Source organism: Eriocheir sinensis, chromosome 22 (genome assembly GCF_024679095.1).
Source record: "Eriocheir sinensis breed Jianghai 21 chromosome 22, ASM2467909v1, whole genome shotgun sequence".
NCBI classification, from domain to species: domain Eukaryota; kingdom Metazoa; phylum Arthropoda; class Malacostraca; order Decapoda; family Varunidae; genus Eriocheir; species Eriocheir sinensis.
Window position 1 is genome coordinate 7,283,499 of NC_066530.1, and position 25,083 is coordinate 7,308,581.

General features: G+C 42.7%; 1 protein-coding gene across 1 annotated transcript; it reads right to left on the reverse strand.

The window, feature by feature from the left end:
* Positions 1-444: 444 nt before the first annotated feature.
* LOC127001975 (sec1 family domain-containing protein 1-like) lies at positions 445-24,741 on the reverse strand. Its single transcript, XM_050867276.1, has 14 exons — positions 24,586-24,741; positions 18,548-18,710; positions 17,260-17,473; positions 15,528-15,615; positions 15,004-15,093; positions 14,368-14,518; positions 13,681-13,898; positions 6,405-6,623; positions 5,176-5,273; positions 4,837-5,016; positions 4,585-4,713; positions 3,475-3,618; positions 1,545-1,691; positions 445-1,041 (listed from the first exon to the last, which is right to left on the reverse strand). The coding sequence occupies exons 1-14, from the start codon at positions 24,611-24,613 to the stop codon at positions 1,012-1,014; spliced, it is 1,899 nt and encodes a 632-aa protein (XP_050723233.1). The 5' UTR covers positions 24,614-24,741; the 3' UTR covers positions 445-1,011.
* Positions 24,742-25,083: the final 342 nt, after the last annotated feature.

Consider the following 25,083-nt stretch of genomic DNA (forward strand, 5'->3'; position numbering starts at 1 on the left):
AAATTGTTTTATAGTTGTAAAGTTACTGCTTACTCCAATGATGCCAACAAAATTTATGCATATTGTGTAACAGATGAGGTGAGTAAATCAACATGAATATTTTCTGAACCTCGGCGAGTGTGTTGGGTGAAGAAGATGTCAGACGGACCAACAGCGTTCTTTCTTGCACGGCTGGGAGCCAGGGAGCCAGCTAAAGTCATTTATTTATTTGCACATTATTCGAGCACTGTCTGTGCAGTCTCCATCCACTTTTCCACAGGTTCACCAAAACACATGTACCTCTACCACAACAAAACTCTGCAGCCACAAGATTGCTCCTGCTTCATCATTCTGTGATAAGTTTTTCAGAGGTAAGAAACTGTAAGCAAGATTCCCAGGTTTATATTTTCCCTAATTTATCCCGGGAAGCCTAGGAGAAGGGGAAACAAAAAGCAATTCCACATAACAATTTCAAAATTTATTTGATACGATACAGAAGAAAAGAAGATAAATAACTTTTAAACAGCTGATATTATGATACTATACACAAACAGAAGAATAACAGCTAACAGCTTTAGTGATCATACCTGTAAGAGGAAATACAGGTGTGTGTATGTGTGTGCATATAATTCACCATGGCCTGATCATGAGCTGGCCTCGTCATCGCCTGCAAGTACCCTCTTGATTACAGCAAGGCTCATTATAGTTGATCTCTGGGTACTGCCGGGACCTTCACACACCACACGCCCCATCCCTCTTACTCAAGGGGGACAGTAACCACTCCTTGTTAGTGGAAAAATCCCAATCTGAGGGGGACTCAAACCTCCACCCACCAGGCTGCGAAGCCTGGTAGCACAGACCTTTAACCACTAAGCTATTGGAGTGGTGTGTGTGTGTGTGTGTGTGTGTGTGTGTGTGTGTGTGTGTGTGTGTGTGTGTGTGTGTGTGTGCTTTTGAGTGTGTGTGTGTGTGTGTGTATCATGGAAGTATGATAATATTCATTCGCTCACTTCATATTCCTTTCAAACTTCTTCAGGAAATTTCTCCACCCAGTTTTGTGAGCTGTAATATAATAAAATACATTGTAAGGGATTTGCAGCAAATTCTAGAACAGTCAGCTGTAATATAAGGAAAACATCATGAAAACTTTAGGTAATCCTGCAGAGCCAGGTCCTTTCAGGCCTAAAAATATGCTCATGAATATTGCAAGAAAAGTGAATATAAGCTATTTGTTTGTAAGGGATTATGTCCTCTCACCACGATGAGTGTCCTTGTGTACTTAACCCGGTAGCAGCATCGGGCCAACTTTGTGGCTTTACCGTGTAGCAGCGACGGGCCAAATTTGTGCCATGATATAAACCCCCAAAATAGATGATACATAATCTGATCACAAATGCTTTGATATATATTATGAAATGGTTTGTGCGGGGTTGATTTTTTCCCTTTTTTTTTTTTTTTTTTCTCGCTTGGAGGGACCATTAAGATACATGATCCCCGCTGCTACCGGGTTAATCTGGGTTTAGTTTAGTGTCAAAAGTAGATTGTATTAATGGAGAAAATCCCACCTGTTCAAGGAATTGTTCTGGGTTGACGACGTCAGTGCAGCCATAGATTATTTTCTTGTTGCTGGTTCCTGACTTCTTTCTGGCATAGCTCACCAAGTTTCCATACTCCATGTAGTTACCACCTCCAACCACCATGACCACTGCATCCTGTTCCAAGAGTATGGTGTTTAGTGCTATACTTTGTTACTTTTTTTTTCAGTAAGGGAGGCAGCTCAAGGGGAAAAAACAAACAAAAAAGCCCACTGTATGCTGTTCCAACAAAAGAAAAAAAAGTGAGACCAGAAGAGAGGTCAATTTTGGAAGGAGAGGTGTCTTGATGCTCTCATCTTGAAAGAGTTAAAATTGTATGCAGGAGGAAATATAGACACAGGAAGGCTGTTCCAAAGTTTACCAGCAGAGGGACTGAAAGAATGAAGATGCTGATTAACTCTTGCATAAGGAATTTGGATAGAATAGGGATAAGCAAGAGTAGAAAGTCGTGTGCAACAGGGACACAGGATGGGTAGGGCAATGCAGTTACCAAGTTCAGAAGAGAAGTTGGCATGAAAATATCTAAAGAAGATAGAGAGGCAACACTGTGGCAGAACTTAAAAGAGGTAGAAGATTGTCAGTAAGAGGAGGGGAGTTGATGAGACGAAGAGCCTTTGACTACACTCTGTCCAGCAGGGCTGTGTGTGGAGCCCCCCAAACATGAATGCAGCTCCATACGAGGGCAGACAAAAGCCCTTGTATACGGACAGCATCTGAGAGGGGTGAAAAGTGGTGAAGAATACCTAACCTCATTATGGTTTAGCAGATGAGCTATGAAGATTCCAGTTAAGATTTTGACTGAGAACATATGGTGTAGAAGGGGACAGCTGAGTGTTATCATAGGATAGGGGATAGGTGTTTGGAAGATTGTGATGAGTTGACAGGTGAAGAATTAAAGTTTTTGAGGCACTGAAGAACACCAAGCTCCTCATGCCCCATCCAGAAGTGCTAGCAGTCTGAGGTTAAGTGTTCTGCAGCATCCAGCTTAGTCTTGTAATTCCTCTTCGGAGGGTCTCATGTTAAAAGATATTGAGTAATGCAGAGTCGTCAGCACAAGTGTGACTAGGACAGTTGGTTTCAGAATGATCATTAATGAACAAGAGAGAGAGAATGGGAGGTAGAGCCGTGCATAACAACACTGTTGATAGAAGTTGACTGCTTACCACAGCAGAGATAGATTGTCCAGAAAGGAAACTTGAGATAAAAAACAGAGAGAGGGATAGAATCCATAGAAGGGTAGTTTAGAAAGCAACTATTACAGGATCTTAAGATAATAAATGTCAAGAATAATAAATTTTTTTATAACTTGTGAATGGTAAGTACTTATGTGAGCAAAATGACTGGTTCTAGAAACTATGTTAAGTTTATCATCATATTTTGTCTTTTGCTGCTTCAATACAGAACTCAACTGCTTTTATTAATTTTTTATCTTCTCTTTTTTTACTTATACCAGACCCAAGCACCACCTGCTAAGCATGTCCTGTACCTATCTATCTATCTCACCCAGTGCCCTCTGGGAACTCCTCTGAGGGTGACTATGGCAAACACGCATACACACACACCAGTACCCAACAGCATGAACCATGGATTACAGAGTCCAGGTTTGACACACCAAAAATACAGAATCACTGTTATTTCTGAAAATATAACTGATTGAATCAAGTTGCTTTTGGGGGGTAGAAACCTGAACTCATGAGAAGAGCCACTGAAAACCTGGGACTGAGAAAACTTGAGAGGCTGACTCAAAACTCAAACACTAAACGATTCACAAAGACTCCTGAGTAATCCCTGCACTGATGTTTAGTGAGACTGGAGACGGAGGTGTGGCCCAGTGCTAATCAAAAAGAAAAATTAATAATAATAATCAACAGAAGAGGCACAACAGTGAAGTCTTTGTCACCTGGAAAGGAGTGCGAGTGCGCGGCGTGGCACCCGATGGGTCTCCAGGCCGCAGTAGTTTGGGGTCAAAGTAGCGGTATTCCTTCTCCTCCTCACTATTTTTGAGCTCCATCAAGTGGTCAACTATTCTTGTCAGAGGAAGTTTCTGAAAGGATGAAACTGATTAGTGGTCATGTTGCACCAATGTAAATTTTTCAAGCCAACACTTCACTATCAAATTCTTTTTCTTCTTCATCTTCTTCAACTATCAAATATATGTATTAGTTGAAACATACAGTAAAGTCTTGCATTTTGGTGACGGATTGGTTCCAGAGTAAGCTCACCAAGTGCAAATAATTAAAACAATAGGAAAACTGTTCATTAGTATCAAGAGACCTCAAAGAGTTAACCTTTTTTACTTATTTGGTGGCATAAAACTTTCCTTATTGCATCATGTATTTGATAATCTTTTTATCCCATATGATATTTGTGTTTGGGCTCATTTTTCCTTCTATTCCTAAGTATTATCCTTGCCATCATCCCCCAGCACTCCCCCCAAGACCCATAAAGGCCTTTGATGCCAAAGCACACTCAGCAGACTGCAGTGGCCCAGAGCAGCAGGAGTGAGAGGTGGCATGCAACATGTTATCATATTCAGCAAGACTCAATCACGACTGTTTGAAATGTTTTGTCAGTTGACACGACGTCAACACTGAGAGCTGGGATTATAATATATGACAGATTGATAAACTTTTTAGCAGGGAAATACACCAAGAACATTTTGAAAGCATTTTCAAGGTGAGAAACACTTGTCAAATGCAAGAATATGATTGCCAAACACAATTTAGTGTTTTTTGGGGAGTAAATAATCACCAAGTGGGAGAATATAATTACCACATGAGGATTCGGGTAGCAAGTGATTGGGGTCACCTTACCTGAATTCAATGAATCCAAACACACCAAATGTGAAACTCTACTGTGGACCCCTTTGACCCCTTAGACTGCTATTCAAATATCATGCCTGTCCCCCAAGCCACAATTAGGGCTGTATTTCCACAATGAACCCAAGTATTTGACATAGTGGTGTGAGCAGCAGAAATGTACATAATGTAGTCTCTCTAACTGTACTTACATTTTCCTTGAGAACAAAATTGACTCCCTCCACCACCAGGGCTGACCCCTGGTTCATCAGCTTGGAGAACATGGAAACTGTCTTGGCCACTCCTCCTGTGTACTCTGACATTCCTCCGCCTGCTGTCATCTGGACAAAAAGCTCAAGTAATTCAAAAGGACAGCCAGTCAAGGATTCATTTTAAAAAAATTGAGAAAATCTTGAATCATGAATGAGGAAATGAATGTGAAAACTTGAAGCAAGCAACACTACCTTCATTAAAGACTTCCAGCGCTTGAGGTACAGCAGGGCTCTTGTGTCTGCCTCTGCCTCAGCCAAGGCTGTGGCGTACTCACTGAACTCTGCTTCCGTCATGTTGGCCGAGCACAGGTACATGATGAGGAAAATTCTCATCTTGTCCACAGGGCTGCCACACTCTGTGTCTTTGATGATCTAAAGAAAAATAAGCAGTCATCATAGGTTAAGCTTTTACTTGCATCCAAAATGCAAATGACTGAATGCTATCATATAAAAAATAAAAAAATTCAAGAGATAAGTTTACTTGCCTAAGAATGCAAAAACTAAAGTTTGGATCATGACAACTGGTCTTACCTCCAGGAGTGGCCGCTCTAGGGTCGCTCGGCCCATTATTTTCTCTTCTGCCTCAAAGAAAACGTCTAGTTTCCGGGACTTGATGCTGTTCAGCAAGGCTGTGGTGGGAAGAGACAAGTACAGTGTAAATAAACACAGCTAATAGGGATGCCACCTAAACCTGCCCACTGGCCACATGACTGAAAGGCACACTGGCCACCTGTCTTACAGATCAATGAGCCAGCCATTACTGACTCCCCGTTTACTGCAAACACAGAGGTCAGTGTGTGCTGAACCTTGGAAACAATGAAGTACACAGTGGCTGGGGAGCAAATCTACCTCCCTGCAGTGGCAGGATTATTCATGCATTCACAAACTTTGCATTTGACACTTGCCATGATCACATTATCACCGACACCATCCTTCAGTCCCTCAAGGGTTAATGACAACCTGTGGAAGTTCTAACAGAGAACAGCCCTGGTTTATTCTATCCTAATCATTATTATTATTTTACAACAAGGGTAAAAACAAATGGGACCTCTGCAGAAGCACTGTTCCCTAAAAAAATAATAAGATTATAAGTGAATATTCTAAAGCAGTTGAAGTGGTGTCTTGATACTCCCCTCTTGAAAGCATTCTAGTTGTAGGCAGGAGGAAAAATCACATGAAGAAAGGCTGTTCCAGAATTTACCAGTAACAGGAACAAAGAATAATGATGTTGGTTAACTCTTGCAGAAGGGATGTGAGCAACAAAGTTGGGCTAGAATAGAAAGTCATGTACAGTGAGGCCATGGGAGGGGGGAGGCATGTGGTTAGCAAGCTCAGGGAAGCAGTTGTGGCAGAATTCGAGAGATAGAAGACTGCCAGCAAGGAAAGCAGATGAGAGGAAGTCTTTGACTGTCTTTTGTCCAAAAGGGTTGTGTGTGGACCCTCCCAACACATGAGATGGATACTCACTACTGGGGCAGACAAGGCCTTTGTATATAGGTAGCATCTTGAGGGGGTGGGGTAACAAAATTTGCTGGAGATGATACAAATCACCTTCACATCATATGAGAAAGCTGACTGAGCAAGAGATAAGACATGAGGTTTCTAGTTGAGATTGTGAGATAAAGACAGAAAAAGTATGTTTAGTGTAGAATAAGGAAACAACTGAGTGTTATCAATGAATAGTAATAAATGTTTGTTAGATGTGGGAGCTTAGGGGTGGCAGAGAGTGAGCATAGCAGCTACTAGTCACTCACACTTACCCATTGCAATACTCATGTGTTTGTCAATTTCTGCCTTTTTCTTTATCAGTTCTGGAAGTGATGTGATGGCCGAGGTCAGCTTGGCAGTGTTGTCGCTGAGCAGGTCAATGGCATCATCCCCAGGGAGGTCAGACTTGAGGCCCTTGATGTGAGACTCTGCTTTTTTGTATTCCTCCAGCTCTGCTTCCACTGCCGCTGCCACGTCTGGGAAGGCACTGCCTGTTGACAAGAAAAGACAATGACATGTAAACTCCAGTAAGACATCTCTCCACCTGAAACTGATCTCTCTTTAGGCCACTTTTCACTTTTCTCTTGTGGAAGCAGTGATTAACAGGCTTTTTTTTTCTGCACTTTCTTTTTGTTGCCCTTGAGCTGCTTCCTTAGCCATATATAAAAAAAATAAAAAATAAAAAGTAGTGATGGTGTAGGTCCAAAATTTCCACAAACCAAAGAGAACTACATTCCCTGACTTTCCATGATACAGTAAAACCTCAGTGATCTGCATTATAACAGCCAAGGCCCGTGCAACTAAATAAAGGATCAAGATAATGTGGAGGAAACTTTTTATGACCCTCCAAGATGCAGATTGAAAGTCTGAACAGCAGTTTTGCAGACCTGACACGTGTTACTTATAGCCAGACTGAACCTCGTAAACTTTTCATATGTATCTATCTATCTACCTGGCCATTCTTCTCCTGAGTCAGGCTGCAACACTTCTGACTTGTTTTTACACCCAGGAAGTGAAGGACATTTAAAACAAGAAGCTGCACAACTGCCAACAAGTTTGTCCAAAAATATTTTTCTCTTTACAATTTTTTTTTTTTACAGCTAAGGAGACAGTTCAAGGACGTAAAGAAAAATAGTAAAAAAAAAAAAAAGCCCGCTACTTACTGCTCCTGAATAGAAGTCAAAGGAGTGTCCAAAAAGAGAGGCCAATTTTGGGAGGAGAGGTGTCCTGATACCCTCCTCTTGAAAGAGTTCAAGTCATAGGCAGGAAGAAATACAGATGAAGGAAGATTGTTCCAGAGTTTACCAGTGTGAGGGATGAAAGAGTGAAGATGCTGGTTGACTCTTGCATAAGGGGTTTGGACAGTATAGGGATGAGCATGAGTAGAAAGCTGTGTGCAGCAGGGCCGTGGGTGGGGGGGAGGCATGCAGTTAGCAAGTTAAGAAGAGCAGTCAGCATGAAAATATCGATAGAAGATAGAGAGAGGCAACATGGCGGCGGAATTGGAGAGGTAGAAGACTATCAGTATGAGGAGGAGAGCTGATGAGACGAAGAGCCTTTGACTCCACTCTGTCAAGGAGAGCCGAGTGAGTGGAGCCCCCCACACACATGAGATGCATACTCCATACGAGGGCAGATAAAGCCCCTGTAAATGGATAGCAACTGTGCGGGGGAGAAGAACTGGCGGAGACGGTACAAAACACCCAGCCTCGAGGAAGCTGATTTAGTAAGAGATGAGATATGAAGTTTCCAGTTGAGACTTTGAGTTAAGGATAGACTGAGGATGTTTAGTGCTGAAGAAGGTGATAGCTGAGTGTTGTCAAAGAATAGGGGATAGTTGTTTGGAAGATTGTGTCGAGTAGATAGGTGGAGAAACTGTGTTTTTGAGGCGTTGAAGGACACCAGGTTCCTCTTGCCCCATTCGGAAATACAGTAAAATCCCGATTATCCGAAAGCGGATTATCCGAAAAAACGGATTATCCGAAATTGATCTGGATAATGCAATTAAAAAAAAAAATTTCTATACTAAAACGTTATAAAACATCAAAAATAAATAAAAGTAACTACATATGTACTATATTAACACATTTAAAATTGATAAGAACAGTTAAAATGAATATGCTTTCTAATACGTATTAAAATAGCTTGTAACGAATAGATCAATGTATTAGACAAAAAACATTAAACAAACTCTCAACAACACCACGTCCGCACCTTCGCCCCAGCAAGGACGTAGGTGCGGCGAACGAACAAACTACTGCACGACTACTCTCACACCGTACTCTCAAGACAACGACACAAACACGACTCCCCTCTCCACTCCATGCCACATTCCCCTTCCAACATACGAGTTGTGCGATAATATGAGTCATCATACTGTGTCTCCACCTGCACGATGCATCAAGGTCACACTTGCAAGCTTGCACAACCATTCACAATCGCACTCTGCAACATTCACAATTCAGATCTGCAACGCTCACAAGTATCAACATACACTGGTCCAGACAAGGAGACACACAGACAAACATACAATAAAACATTTACATCACATGTTTTAAGCGTACTACTTTGTTTAGCGTAGCGTGTGTTTGTTTGGTTTCAAAATCAAAATGGCGGCCATAAATCCGGATTATCCGAAAAATCGGCTTATCCGAAAGAGGCTTCCCCCCTTCCATTTTGGATAATCGGGGTTTTACTGTAATAGTAAGGTCTGAGGCTAAGCGTTCTGTTGCCTCCAGCCTTGAATCGTTAAATTCCTGTAGGGTGGGTCTTCTATTAAAAGAAGTTGAGTAATGCAGAGTGGAGTCACGGGCGTAAGAATTGATAGGACAGTTCGTTTTGGAAAGATCATCAATGAACAACAGAAAGAGAGTGGGAGATAGGACAGAACCCTGCAGAACACCACTATTAATAGGTTTAGGGGAAGAACAGTGACCGTCTACCACAGCAAAAATAGAACGGTCAGAAAGGAAACTGGAGATAAAGGTACAGAGAGAAGGATAGAAACTGTAGGAGGGTAGTTTGGAAAACAAAGATTTGTGCCAGACCCTATCAAAAGCTTTTGATATGTCCAGCGCAATAGCAAAGGTTTCACCGAAACGGCTAAGAGAGGATGACCAAGAGTCAGTTAGGAAGGCAAGTAGATCACCAGTAGAACGCTCCTTGCGGAACCCATACTGGCGATCAGAGAGAAGGTCAGAAGTGGAAAGGTGCTTTTGAATCTTCCAGTTAAGGATTGATTCAAAAGCTTTAGATAGACAAGAAAGTAAAGCTATAGGACGATAGTTTGAGGGATTGGAACGGTCAGCCTTCTTAGGCACAGGCTGTATGAAGGCACACTTCCAGCAGGAAGGAAAGGTAGATGTTGACAGGCAGAGGCGAAAGAGTTTAACCAGTGTTACGGCCGGGCTTTTCCCGCCCTTCATTTTTTTTTTTTTTTTATTCTCTCTACCGACATGTTGGCATCACCCACTTGGCCTGCCGTGACTCTTTGTTCTGTGGTATTTCCACCCACGCCGACCCAGCATGAACTGGATATTTCCGGTTTTGGGGAGTGGCATAGTGACCACCCGGGGTCTGGAATATTCCACCCGCTGCTTCCTTGTTTCTGGCCCATAGCAACCACCTGCGCGGCGACCAGACTAGGTTGTTGTTACCGCGGGGTGGTCTTCCTTTTGTATTTCCTGCCCATCATATAATATCATGACATTATGTATATATTCTTTAATGTTTAAGTTAGGATTTATTTATGGTTCTTAAAATATGTATTTTGAGTTGTCGTGGGGGAGGATTTGTACCGCCCCGCCGGAGACGCCTGGCAGCCCACTCTCGGGGCAGTGGACATGCCCATTTAAGCGCTGACCCAGGTCAGAAGCATGTCTTTCCCAGTATCATCGAGTCGAGCGAGGTAGGCCCAGTCCTTCCTCCTCTCCACGTCCTTTGTGCCTTCAGCAAGTCGTTTCACGCGCCGGGCGTGCATGTTTTACTCACTTTTCTTTTATGGACGGAGGAAGGCCGTTGCTGTTTTAAGGTAAGGTTTTTGTGTGTTTTCGTGTGCCAGTTTTACTGTTTCCGTGTTTATCATGCTTGTGCCTGTGTTACGTGCTGCCTCCCTCGTTCAAGTGTTTTTTTTCATTAGTGTTTGGTGCCTTTTTGTTATTTGTTTCATGTGTTTTTTAAAGGAGTGTAACTAAGGTAATCTTGGGTTCTTACTTTCTTTTTTTTGTAATTAATGTAAATATTAACTTCTTGTAAATATATATTATCTTTAGTTCATTTTGGCATTTTCCGTTACCATTTCCTTTGTTTTAAATTATTCATTTTCCTTTTTATTTGTTGCTTGGTTCAGGGGAAAAGAACCTGGTATTTTGAGGCCTAACCAACCCAGTTTTTGTTTTGTCTTTGTTTTTTTGTACATTTTCCCGAGACCCCTGACCACACCAGTGTTACGACATTGGTGACGTAACACCAGGCAGGGTGACAGCACAGAGGCACAGTTTTTAAGGACAATAGGAGGCACTCCATCAGGTCCATAAGCCTTCTGAGGATTGAGGCCAGAGAGGGCATAGAAAACATCATTTTGAAGAATCTTTATAACAGGCATAAAAGAGTCAGAGGGGGGATGAGTAGGAGGAATATCCCCAGAATCGTCCAGAGTGGAGTTTTTAGAAAAAGTTTGAGAGAGGAGTTCAGCCTTAGAGATAGATGAGACGGCAGTGTTGCCGTCAGGACTGAGGAGTGGAGGGAAAGATGAAGAAGTGAAGTTGTAGATGTTTTTGGCTAGATGCCAGAAGTCACGAGAAGAGTTAGAGAAAGCAAGGTTTTGGCATTTTCTATTGATGAAAGTTTTTGGTCAGTCGGAGAATGGATTTGGCACTCCGTATGGAGTATGCATCTCATGTGTGGCGGGGCTCCACTCACACAGCTCTTCTGGACAGAGTGGAGGCTAAGGTTCTTCGTCTCATCAGCTCTCCTCCTCATACTGATAGTCTTCTACCTCTTAAATTCCGCCGCAATGTTGCCTCTCTTTCTATCTTCTATCGATATTTCCATGCTGACTGCTCTTCTGAACTTGCTAACTGCATGCCTCCCCCCCTCCCGCGGCCCCGCTGCACTCGACTTTCTACTCATGCTCATCCCTATACTGTCCAAACCCCTTATGCAAGAGTTAACCAGCATCTTCACTCTTTCATCCCTCACGCTGGTAAACTCTGGAACAATCTTCCTTCATCTGTATTTCCTCCTGCCTACGACTTGAACTCTTTCAAGAGGAGGGTATCAGGACACCTCTCCTCCCGTATTTGATCTTGCTTTCGGCCACCTCTTTTGTTTCTTTTTTAGGAGCAGCGAGTAGCAGGCTTCTTTTTTATTATTGTTTTCTTTTTTTGTGTGCCCTTGAGCTGCTTCCTTTATTGTAAAAAAAAAAAAAAAAAAAAAAAACCCTATTCCGGGCAGAAATGTAAAGTTCATGTTTAGAATTAGTTCGAAGGCTCTGGTACCTTTTGTGAGCTGCCTCTCTATCATTGACAGCACAAGAACAAGCGTGATTAAACCAAGGCTTTTTAGCGTGAGGAGTAGAGAAAGAACGAGGAATGTATGCCTCCATTCCAGAGACAATCACCTCTGTGATGCGCTGAGCACACACAGAGGGGTCTCGCTCCTGGAGGCAATAATCATTCCACGGGAAATTGGAAAAGTACATCCTCAGGTCGTACCACCAAGCTGAAGCAAAATGCCAGAAGCATCGCCTCTTCGGTGGGTCCAGAGGGTGTACAGGAGCAATAGGACAGGATACAGAAATAAGGTTGTGATTGGAGGAGCCCAATGGAGAGAACAGTTTGACATATTAATTAGAAGGGTTAGAGGTAAGGAAGAGGTCTAGTATATTGGGCGTGTCTCCAAGACGGTCGGAGATACGTGTAGGGTGCTGAACCAGTTGCTCTTGATAATTGAGGATAGCAAAGTTGTAGGCTTGTTCACCAGGCTGGTCAGTGAAAGATGATGAAAGCCAAAGCTGGTGGTGAAGATTGAAATCTCCTATGATTGAGATTTCAGATAAGGGAGAGTGGTTCAAGATGTGCTCCACTTTAGAGTTTAAGTAGTTAAAGAATTTTACATAGTTATTAGAGTTAGGTGAGAGATAAACAGCACAGATGTATTTATTAATAGAATGACAATGAAGTTTTAGCCAGATGGTGGAAAATTCAAAAGAGTCAAGGTCGTGGGCATGAGAGCAAGTGATGTCGTTTCGCACGTAGGCGCAACGTCCAGCTTTGGACTGAAATTTAGGATAGAGATAGTAGGAGGGAACAGAGTAGAGATTGCTGTCAGTAGCCTCGGAAACCTGTGTTTCGGTGAGGAAGAGAAGGTGAGGTTTAGAGGAAGAGATGGTGTTCCACAGAATGAAAATTAGAACGAAGACCGCGAATGTTGCCGAAATTGAGAAGAAAGAGGTTTGAGGAGTTATCAAGACACCTCTCGGGTCGGCAGCCAGAAGGGGAGTCCTCCCTGGGGGAATTTATGGTCCCCCCCCCCCCCAGGCGGGGACTCCGAGGCATGGTGAAGATGCGCCATTTTGAAATTTGAATTTTGGGAAAAGGTGTGTATGTTGTGTGAATGTAGTGTGGTGTGGATAGAGAGGATCTGTCTTTAAAGAGCATGCTGAACTACTCTCCGGTGTTGGTGAGACAATAGGGAAACGGTTAGTGAGGACGTGGGAAGGGTCTTTGGAGGGCTTCAGCTCCCTTCTCACCTCCCATATATACCTCACCGGGAGTGGTTTGTGCCTGTTCGGTAGGTGTCTTCCTACCTACTCCTACTGCTAATGATACAAACTCATGCAAAAAGGCAAATACTTCCACTCTGCTAAGGCTGTAGAAGTCACGGTGTGCGGTGGAAAGTGTAAGGAGGGAAAGAAAGGTAATCAGTTGGCATGATTATTGAGTCCCGTATAAAAAATTTGACCGACTCCGAATTCATGAACTTTTATGGTTGCGACTCCAACTCCAACTCTACCCCCTCTCCCTCCCCTCTTCTGCAATACAGTGGTAAGCAATTCAAACTCCACCACACCACACCACACCCAGCCACACAACATTGCACATATCGTAAAGAAGTCGGAGATTGAGATATTTTTACCGACTCAGACTCCAGCCAAAAGTAAGCAACTCCAGTGACTCCAACTCCACACCCCTGCTGTTAATACATGGATGGGACATATGAAACAAGAAAAAAAAAAAAAGGGAGACTAAGAAAGAGAAGAAAGATAAGGAGCATGAAGAATTAGAGAAGAAACAGGAGGAAGAGAAGGACACAGAACATGAGGAATAAGTAGTGAAAGAGGGAAATAGGGGAAGAGGAGGAGGAGGAATAAGAAGAAGAGAAGGACCAAAATTATGAAAAGCATGGCAAATAAAATAAGGAAGAGAAGGAGGAGGAGGAGGCAAAGGAAGAGGAGGAGGAGGAGGCAAAGGAAAAGGAAGAGGAGGAGGAGGAAGAGGAGGCAAAGGACAATACCTCACCCTCTTCATCAACAAAGCATTCAAATACCTTTATGAGCAGCCCAAAATGTATCCACGTCATTGAGGTCATATTCCTTGGTCTTGGTGCGGGCAGTGGGGTGCGCTGAGTCTTGCTCAGTGAGGGTGATGCGGTTCAGGCTGAGGTTGAGCACATCGTGGGTCAGGGCCTGGTAAGTCCATGTGTGGTGTAGTGGAGTTGCGAGGTCCACATTGCGATCAACCAAAACCAACAAAGGCCTCTGAAAACTACAAAGACAGCCATGCCAGAGGTCTGCATCAAAGCAAAGGCCTGAGGATGTTCCGTGACTCTTTCACGCGGTAGCAGCGTCGGGCCAAATTTGTGGCTTTACCGTGTAGCAGCGACAGGCCAAATTTGTGCCATGATATAAACCCCCAAAAATAGATGATACTTAATCTGATCACAAATGCTTTGATATATATTATGAAATGGTTTGTGTGAGGGGCGATTTTTTCTCATTTTTCTCGCTAAGAGGGACCATTCAGAAACATGATCCCCGCTGCTACCAGGTTAATCATAACCATGTATTCTCATGGAAAAATCAGTCATGTTTAAAAGTCAACCCCCTCAAGGTTATGATAAGGTTTGGCTGATGAATGTAAATGTGCAGGTAATACAAGTTTGACATCTACTAAGTATTGATGCATTCCACTTCTGGCCATGTGTGTGTCCTGATGGCATGCACCCACTCCTTACCTCAGTTGTCCTGCAGCAAAGGAGTCTGTTCCGAGTCCAGTGAAGAAGGAATTTCGGGTGTCTCTCAGATTCTCTCTCAGCTTTTTATCCAAACGTTCACCAACACTCTCGGCAGCATTTCCCCGCTGGCACCGAATGATTGGGACTTGACCTACAGCAGAGACAGTTAGTCATGAGAGTTTTGAGCAAATTAACCCCTTGACCGCAGATTTCCTACAAAAAGACATCACCAAGCTACAGAAGTGGAGAAATAAGTGGCTGTTACAATCCAATGAAGAAAATGTAGTCATGCACCTTGGGAGGAGAAATCCAGCATGCCAATACCACATGAGAAACAATCCACTATCCACCACATAGGCAGAGAAAGACCTGCGAGTATGTGTTACCAGGATAAGTGAAAGCCAAATCTGTGCCAATTGCAGCAGATGGGTTAAAAGGTATAATCAAAGACAATGGTGTGAGTGTGGTAGTTGTTAGTGCACAAGTAAAACCCTGCATTTATAAGGGTCATTCAACACTGCAGTTAAGACACTTGCGATTACCTCAGTAGTTTCAGCACTGCATTGGTACTGTACTCAGCCCAGCGACTGTAGAATGCATCTCTATTCCACTGTGCATCTTAAAATCCTTACTTACCTAAATTTACAAAGACTGAAAACAGGCTGTCAACGATGGAGTCCATGATGGCATCAATGTCTGAGTCCTTGACATCCCCTCGGTTGACAGCTGCAACACGTGACACATTAGCAATACACAAGAAATGAGTGAGCAAGACGTGTAGCATATTCATGAACAATTCTCAACACAATAAGTATTCATTTACAGGTTGTACAGAAGCCATTTCTTCTTGTGTGATTTTCAACATACATAATGAGGTCCGAGACATATAAGGGAACTGATTTACTGCTGATACTTTATGCAAAATCATAGTGAATATATACTTTTTGAAAGCATACATATTTCAGATCATGTTAATTAATGCCCCTACAGATAAAGGAGCTCAAAACAGTTGTATGTATCATTTGTACATAATATAACAGGCCTTCCCTATGAATATAATAACAGTGTTTCCTCTCTGCACTTATCCATCTGTAACTTAAAGAAGGACGTTGCTGAATTCCTGCATGTGTAACCCCAGCACAAAGCCCATATCCACCTACCATAGTAAGAAAGAGCCTCTGAACCCTGGTGCCTCAACGTGAACATGTCCTCCTCGAGACTGATGAAGTTAACATACTGGTCATACACCTGTGAACAAAGCAATAACAACACTTACTGGACATACACACGATGGAGAAAGTAGTCCAAGATAAGTGCAGAAGTAATTAAAATACATACTAAGAATACTGGTTGTCTGCCTGTGGCCAAAGAAACAACATTTACTGGACATACACACAAGAGAAAGGAGTCTAAGATCAGTGCATAAGTAATGAAAATACATATTAACCCGGTAGCAGCGACGGGCCAAAATTGTGGCTTTACCGTGTAGCAGCGACGGGCCAAATTTGTGCCATAATATAAACCCCCCAAAATAGATGATACATAATCTGATCACAATATTTTGATATATATTATGAAATGGTTTGTGTGAGGGGTGATTTTTCTCATTTTTCTTGCTTGGAGGAACCATTAAGAAACATGATCCCTGCTGCTACCGGGTTAAGAATACTGGTTGTACACCTGTGACCAAAACAACACAACTTAATGGAAATACACAGAGCAGCAGTGATGAAAATACACACTAACAATCATGATGTGAGCCACCAGGAGACAATTAAAAATGAGAGGCTTAGAAAACATGCCAGTATAAGAATTTTCTAGAGGAACCACTCAAGATTGTACAGGAACGTGAGGAGAACGGAAGAGAAAACATATCTACAAATATACTCGTATATATGGAATGGCAAACCTGAGGAAGGGGAGCAATAGGAGTACAAAGAAGAGATAGACAGCCTGTGTATGCAATGAATTTGGAGGTAAAAAGATTTGCCACTGGAAAACTGAGAAGATAGACAGCCTGCGTGTGTAAAGAATTAGGAGGAAAAAGATTTATCACCGCAAAACTGAGGAGAAAGAAAACCTGTGTGTAAAGAATTTGGAGGAAAAAGATTTATCACCGCAAAACTGAGGAGAAAGAAAACCTGTGTGTAAAGAATTTGGAGGAAAAAGATTTATCACCGCAAAACTGAGGAGAAAGAAAACCTGTGTGTAAAGAATTTGGAGGAAAAAGATTTATCCCTACAAAACTGAGGAGAAAGAAAACCTGTGTGTAAAGAATTTGGAGGAAAAAGATTTATCACCACAAAACTGAGGAGAAAGAAAACCTGCGTGTAAAGAATTAGGAGGGAAGGAAAGAAGCAAATGAGCAACCACTGAATGGAGATCAACCCATTCAGCGCCAGAAGCAATGATGCCTCTCAAGCTCAAGGAAAATAAGGGAGGGAACAAAAATGCCCGCTGGTGCTGCTCCTTCAAACAATGTGTAGTAAAACGTTCCAAAACAGAGGCAGAATCACTTACAGAGGCATCTTGATACTTACTTTTGCTTATCCAAATATTTCCTTCTTACTGCCTCTCAGATCCTGCTCCATAGCCTCTCCTGACTCCCTACAAGCATTTTTCTGTGCCCTCTTCTTCACTTCCTCTGCCTTATTTCCTAGCAGCACATATGCTCACCTTTTCTCTAGCATTTTAAACCTTACTTAACCCAAGATTGACTGATGAATACATATAATCTCACAGAAAAATTGTGTTTATATAAAAGTATACTCCTTAAGCTTGCCCCTCTTCCCCCTTAAACAACAACTTTTACATTAGTGTGTATGGTATTTCAGTGTTGATATAACTTCCATGGTTCAGTATTGTAGCTGTGTCCTTCCGTTCTTATTTTACCTTTTTGATATTAGTCTGGCACCCAGCCTGCAGTGCTGCCAGGGCCAAGTCCTCCATCTTCTGTCGACTTATGGGGGAGATAAAGTTGAGGTAGTAGGAGGAATAAAGTCCATCGTTAAAGTCTTGCCCAATCCTGACCAAATTCTCCTCCGTCGGCTGACAGAAGTATATGGCAGGTACATCGGGCACATCCCCTCGCTCACTGTGCAAAAGCCTGTGAAATGATTAAGAGAAAAACAACGATAATGAAACATATACATGGGGTATATACAGTCATGGGGGAGTGATATTACAGAAGCAATTTATATTTTGTTACGTGTAACAAGTTCAGTTACCTAATTCATCTTCTATGACTTGCCTCTGTAAATGTTATCTTAAATGCTAAAAAAAAAATCAGAAAAAAAAGGTTGCAGCTGTGTAAACCATTTGACAATCTGATCATGAAGCATTTACTCAAAATTCCCCTCACTTTTTGTGTGCCGCCCTCCCCCCCACCCCTTATGACGTGAGCCAGTCACTGCAATATACTTTGCTGGGCTTCATGGACTCAGTTCATTCACACAACCACACTGGGCAGATATCAGAAGGCAAACTTTCTAAAAAATTTCAGCATATACTCAAGAGCCCTTGACCAGTTGCTGGTTACACAGGAAGATGGAAGAAAGCTTCAGAGCACACACACAAGAAAATGAAGGCAAAGAAAAAACACAACTATGATATGCCCTGAGCCCCAGGGCCTAAAGACTTCTAAATGTGAGCAGACATTGTTCTGCACTACCATACTGAAGTACAGGAACTTTTTCTAGATTTTGAGGTCCTTGCCATATGCATGAAGAGATTTTACTGCTTCATCCAGTAAGTCTCCAAACACCTGCACCTCAGTCTTGGCTTGGGAGACCTGAAGTCCCTTGCACTTTTTTCTTATCTATTTGGCTGAAGGTCTGAACAAGGTCCTTTGGTCATATTGAAATCAAGCATGTTTTTTTTTTTTTTTTTTTTTTTATTGTATACTGCAAAGGACATGAGTCAAAGAGAAACAAAGCCATTAGTATAAGAGCAGGAGGCTCTTGAAATCTAAGAGGTCGCAAGGGGTGAAAAGGAGAAGGTTGGGGTATGATTTTGAGGGATTAAAATAATGTATAAGGGGAGCTTAATTCATGGTATATTCTCTACACAAACATTATCTTAGGAATTTAGTCCTAGACCAGCTGCCAACCAGTTTACATGTGTATTAGCCCAAGTATTAGCAATATCATCAGTAAATAGAAGAGTGCCAATTATATCTTACATGTGCAGCGTCACACCCATTTCTCGCAGCTCCTTGACAGAGAGGAGTGGAGAGATAATGTCTTGGCCATGCTTGTCATATATGAGCACTGAGAAGGTTGTCTCACTGGCAGCAGAGGTTCCTCCTGACCCGGAGTTCAGGTTTATCATGCGCCGCAGAGAGGCTGAAAGACACAAATATTTAGAACAATACCAAATCCCTAAAGTAAACTTTTGCATTTGTGCATCATTCAAGGCACTTGACACAATGGACTTGTTAGCTGTAAATACTGCCAGCTAACTTGTCCCCTGTGCCCTGCCTCCTCCATCACCCTCTGTACAGGGTAGTCTGGACTTCAACTCCACTTGCCCTCTTTGTTCCCAATCCTCAGCAGGCTTATGGACCTGATGCAGTTTCTCCTGTTCTCATTAAATACTATGCTTCAGCACTGACACCCTGACCCTGCCTCATCAAACTTTCACCTCTACCTTTCAACATTTATCTTTCCTTCCTGCTGAAAATGAACTTACATGCAACTTTAGAGCCTTTTACTTTACCCAGTGCCAAATTTATATTCCTCACCCTGAGACTAGAGGCGTCATCTGGTGATATCTGGCTTTCTTGACCCCCGCCCCATTCTTGAGTCTGTTTTTCACCTCCCACCCGTGATTCGCCAGAGCACTCTTTCTTGCTCATATGATTGGATGAACCAACACTATTTCTCATTTTGTCACTCATCAAGGAAGCAATGCCCCTTGTGGGTAAGAAAGTTAACACTCTTATTGGATATTATCTGCAGTGAACCACAGGTATGGCTGCCGTGAGATGCACTGGGCTACTCAACTGCCTGCCCACTGATGCCTGGATCTGAACACAGATGTAATGGTAACTTCCACACTTGATTTAATCTCTAGCTCCATTCCTCTCCATGGTTTTCTGAGGGATTTGCAGGTTAGTAGAAGATACATATAACAGAAGAGCAGTTGGTTGAATAGGAAACGAGATATCAGAGCACTAATAAAACTAATCTTTACCTAATAAAAAAAATTAAAAAATGGTATTACTCCTGCCTCACACCACTATTTTTTCTTATAAATCTCAGCATACTCTTCAACATTTCTTAGTACCCTTTCAGCCGCAAACTGCTCGTTTCTGCAAAAATATTTTTTTCAATCACTAAAATGTATTTGGGTTAAAGGGTATGAAGCCCCATAGGTTAGGTTAGGTTATATTATAGCTTTGTTGGGTTTATTTAACCATGTAGCAGCGACGGGCCAAATTTGTGCCATGATATAAACCCCCCAAAATAAATGATGCATAAACTGATCACAAATGCTTTGATATATATTATGAAACGGTTTGTGAGAGTGATGATTTTTTCTCATTTTCTCGTTTAGAAGGACCATTAAGAAACATGATCCCCGCTGCTACCGGGTTAATTTTGATTCCTACTTGTAACCTGTTCTGGCCCACCCAATCTTTTTCACTATAAATCTTTGTCTTATTGTGAGAATGGCTGGGCCAACCAGGTGAGTAAACCAGAGGAGTCTCATGTCGACTGTGGTGGTGGTGTGGCTGGCGAGAACTGGCAACTCAGAGCACAACATGGCATGGTGAAGCATCAGACAGTGGTAAGATTAAGTGTAGGAAATAATCATCATCACAAAAAAAGTACCTTGGAGTGTAAATGTTTATAAAGAATGATAAAATGTTATGATCTATCATTATAAAATAGTGACAACCACTGGAGTGAGACTGAAGCTGTACCAAAATAATTATGTACTCATGAAAAAGCACCAAACTATACCCAAAAATGACGTCTTTGTCTCTGAAGGACCACTCACGTTGGCTTAATAATCCCTAAACTATAATTCTGGCCAAGATTGGTTTTATTATCATTTAAACTTCCCAGAAAACCATACAAAAGTGCAGAGATCTAAAACAAGTATAAACATAGCTACGGGTGGGCTATCATACACAGCCTTGGGTGGCAGTGTACCCTGTAATGTCCAACACAGCCAAAACCTGCGGCTCACCACATAAAAAAACTTCATTAGGCCCCTTAGGGATATTAACATAATGTTTTATTTCATTTCTCCAAATGCAGTGCAGTAACTAATAGCTGGTGGAAAACTATAAAAAAAATTGCAGTATATTAGATGATAGTTGGCACCACTATAAACACTTGCCTGCACCAAGATCGGCTCAAGCTAACCACCAGGTGCCCAAAGAAAGCCTACCGGTGCTATAGGCTTGGATGTAAAAAAAAAATAATAATAATGTATGAAGTTTATTAGCCCAGTCTAGCACATTGCACTTTAACAGCAGGTGTGTGTGTGTGTGTATTTACCTAGTTGTATTTACCTAGTTGTAATTTTACAGGGCCTGGGCTTACGCTCGTGAGGTCCCGTCTACGTATCTATAATTATCCAACTTTTCCTTGAAGCTCTGCACACTCTTCGCCAATACTATTTCTTCACTTAGTCTGTTCCAAACCTCTATGTTTCTTTGTGGGAAGCTATATTTCTTTATGTCTCTTGAGCATCTTCCCTTCCTCAACTTTTTACTATGTCCTCTAGTATTCCTGCTGGGAGGTTCTTCTCTTAGTAGCAATTTCTCGTTATCTACTTCTTCCATTTTACTCAATAGCCTATATATTTGTATTAGGTCTCCTCTTTCTCTTCTTTGTTCTAGTGTTGGTAAGTCCACTTCCTTTAGTCTCTCTTCATATGACAGTCCCTCCAGTTCTGGAACTATTTTTGTTGCCATCCTCTGTATTCTTTCTAGTTTTTTTATGTGTTTCTTCATATGTGGAGACCACACTGTTTCTGCGTACTCTAGTTTAGGTCTTATCATAGCAGTAATTAATTTTTTCATCATTTCTTTGTCCATGTAGTGGAATGCTATACCTATATTTCTCACCATGTTATATGTATCACCAAAGATCCGATTTATGTGACTTTCTGGTTGCATATAATCTTGCATTATTACTCCCAGGTCTCTCTCTTCATTTACTTTCTTTAATATTTCACCATCTCCCATTTTATATGTCCATTTTGGTCTTTCTACACTTTCCCATTTCCATAACATGACATTTCTTCACATTGAATTTCATCTCCCATTTCTGACTCCATTTCCAAATCTTGTTTAGGTCTTCTTGCAGCTCCTTGCAGTCTTCACTGTTTTTTATATGTCTTTGCAGTTTAGCATCATCTGCAAACAGGCTCATGTAGCTGTTTATTCCCTCTGGCATATCATTAATATAGACTAGGAAGAGTACTGGTGCTAAAACTGACCCCGGGGGCACTCCACTTTCCACCGTTCTCCATTCCAATCTAGTGTCCTTAACCACGGTTCTCATCTCTCTTCCTCTAAAGTAGCTTTCCATCCATGTGTGTGTGTGTGTGTGTGTGTGTGTGTGTGTGTGTGTGTGTGTGTGTGTGTGTGTGTGTGTGTGTTGGTGGTGGGGGAAATCAGGTTAGGTTAGGTTAGCTTGGATTAGGATAGATATATTTGGGGTGTGTTTGTTAAGTTTGATTGTTTTTGATAAATATGACCTACTTCGAGCTGCACCATTGCTGTCAATGGCAGTGGGGAGGGAACGAACCTCCAAACGGGCCCCTGTGTCTCCACATTTCATCGCCTTGAGTTTTTCAGCCTCCCACAAAGGGTGGCGTGCAGGGCCCCAGGCCTCAGCTGTCCAGGTTGGTGGGTAGCATGGCCTCATCAGACACAGGAAACAGGGGTGTTTTGGCAGCATAACCCTTAACTCTTGGACAGTGAGCTTGGCAGCCACACTGTATTTGGCTCAGAGTGTCACAAGGTTAATACCTACACACACACACACACACACACATTTCATTTCATTCATTTCATTTCTAGGGGACCCACAGAGGGCCACTCTCAGATGGCATGATATGCAGGGATTGTGCAGGAGATTCAAGGAGCCAAGACAGGATTAGGATACGGGTTAGGATGAGGAAAGGTATTGGGATATGGTAAATGGCCAGGATTAGGGAGATAATGATTGATGATCCTATTCCTAAATGTGTCAAGAGTGGGACTATTAACTACATGAGATGGGAGATGATTGCACTCTTGGATGCTGCAGGGAAAGAATGAATATTTGAATATACTAGTGTTAGTCTGGTAAGTGTGGTATTTAAGGTTGTGGCTGCCTCTAGTGGATCGTGTAGTTGTCGGGTGATGATAAGTGTCTTTGTTTATGTCTACTAAATTGTTTGTGATTTTATATAGCATTTGTTGTCTGTGTATTTGTCTTCGTGTTGTTAATGGGTCTAGTTTTATGTTTTGTTTAAGCAAAGTGACTGATGTGGTGTGTCTGTAATCACGTCTGGCCCATCTTTCAGCTTTGTTTTGTATGGCCTCTAATTTATTTATGTTATTGTTAGTGTGTGGGTCCCAGATGGTGTCACAATATTCTATGTGTGGCCGAACGAGTGTTTTATATGCAAGAATTTTGATGCTTGTGTTACACCTGCTAAGGTTATTACGCAGGAACCCCAGGGCTCTGTGAGCTTTGGCCCTGATACTGCTCACGTGTGTGTTCCATCGCATGTCTGCTGAGATGGGTACGCCCTGGTATTTGTGTGAAGAGACAGTGTTCAGGTTTGTGTCATGGAGTTTGTAAATGAAGGGAATAGGTTTGTTAGTACGGGTGAAACAGATGTGATGGCCTTTGTCTGGTCTAAACGTCATTTGCCACCTGACTTCCCAGTCTTCAAGTGCAGCTAAATCATCCTGCAGTCAAAGACAGTCATTCCTATCTAAAATGGGTCAATAAACTAAGCTGTCATCTGCAAAAAGTCTAGAAGTAGAGGGAAGTGATAGTGGGAGATCATTAATGTAAGAAAGGAAAAGAAGGGGGCCAAGACAGTGCCTTGAGGTACCCCAGAAGTTACAGGAATAGATGAGGATTGACTACCATCAAGAACAACCCTTTACTTGTGGGTAGTCAAAAACGTGGTAATCCAGTTAGAAAGTTGTCCTCGTATGCCGCACACACTCTGATAGTTCAGTCTGTTAAAGCACTGTGCTGCCAGGCTTCACGGCGTGGCAGACAGCAGTTCAAGCCCTGCTCAGGCCGGGTTTTTTTCCACTGACTAGGAGTAGTTACTGTCCCCTCTTGAGCAAGAGGGATGGCATGTGTGGTGTGTGAGGTCCTAGTAGTACCCAGAGATCAACTAATGAGCCTTGCTGTAATCGGAAGGGTACTTGCTGGCGATTGTGAGTACAACTTGTGATCAAGCTGTGGTGAAATACACAAACACACACACACACACACACACACACACACACAATCAGCTAGAGCGCCGCGCTGCAAGGCTTCACGGCCAAACAGGCGGCGATTCGAGCCCCACTCAGGTCGGATTCTTTCCAATGAGTAAGAGTGGTTAATGTCCCCCCTTGAGCAAGGGGGATGGGGTGTGTGAGGTCCTGGCAGTACCCAGAGATCGATGATAATGAGCATGCATTTGCTCATGTCGGGAGGGTACCTGCTGGCAAAAGCGTGTCTGACTCGTGATCAGGCCATGGTGAAAAAAAAATTTACACACACACACACACACACACACACACACACACACACACACGAGACAAAGACAGCTAAGAGGTCACAGTATGAAATTGATGAGGGCAAGGTGCTTAAATAATGTCAAGAAATCCTGCTTTCTGGAGAGTGATAAATGCATGGAATGGATGAAGGGAAGATGTCGTGATGGCAAAGAGTGTCAAAGTAAGACTGGACAATTCCACATGAGTGTAGCTCAGGCCCTGACACTACAACAGGTAAATATACAGTATGAAGCACAGGCTGGACAGATGGCTCAGTGAACTCCCGGATGAACCGCCAATAACAGGACACCCAAGCTCTCACCACAACACCCTCCCTCAAGTCATCAGAAGGGTAGAAACTTTTGAGGGTCCTGGAGCCAGTGGAGGCCCACCTCAGCTATGCTAATATTAAGCAGAATAAACCAAAGTAAACAAAGTTACACACACACACACACACACACACACACACACACACACCATATTACCTGTCTGTTTCCCCCTGAGCGACGCCATCACTGGTGCGGTGTGGGCCTCTGACGTCTTGTATCGCTCCCTGGGTCTCCACGCCTGGGCCTTCCCTCCTGTGCGGCCTGTAATTGCTTCCCTCCGTGCTGCCCCGAGTGTTGTGGTGTTGACGTGGAGGCGCCGCCCGTCTCGCGCCACGTACGGTTGTGTTCGCTAGCTTGTTGGGTTGGTTTGTTGGTTTGCTTTATATCTGTTTCATATGTCTATTACAAGTGTGTTCGTGTCTCCAGGGTCAGCTTTCATAACTTTATCGTGTGTGGGTGGGTGGGTGCAGAAGTTCCATCACCGAGGCATGACAGATTGTTGACGGGGCGGACACGATAGTTTAGCCGCTTCATGGTCCGAACACGGCAGGCACGCACGCGGAGGCTCAGTGCTCGGAGGAGCGGCGGCGAGGTTTGAAGTGCCGTTCACACCAGACCTTATGCCTTATGCCACAAACAAGGTGGACCAACTGA

Coding starts and splice junctions, on each gene's coding strand:
- LOC127001975 (XM_050867276.1), bottom strand. CDS start 24,613: ATGGCGTCGCTCAGGGGGAAACAGACAG. Junction 17,474..18,547: donor ATGGGTGTGACGCTGCACAT/GTAAGATATAAT, acceptor ATCATTTCACAG/GCTTTTGCACAGTGAGCGAG. Junction 1,042..1,544: donor CAGAACAATTCCTTGAACAG/GTGGGATTTTCT, acceptor ATTATATTACAG/CTCACAAAACTGGGTGGAGA.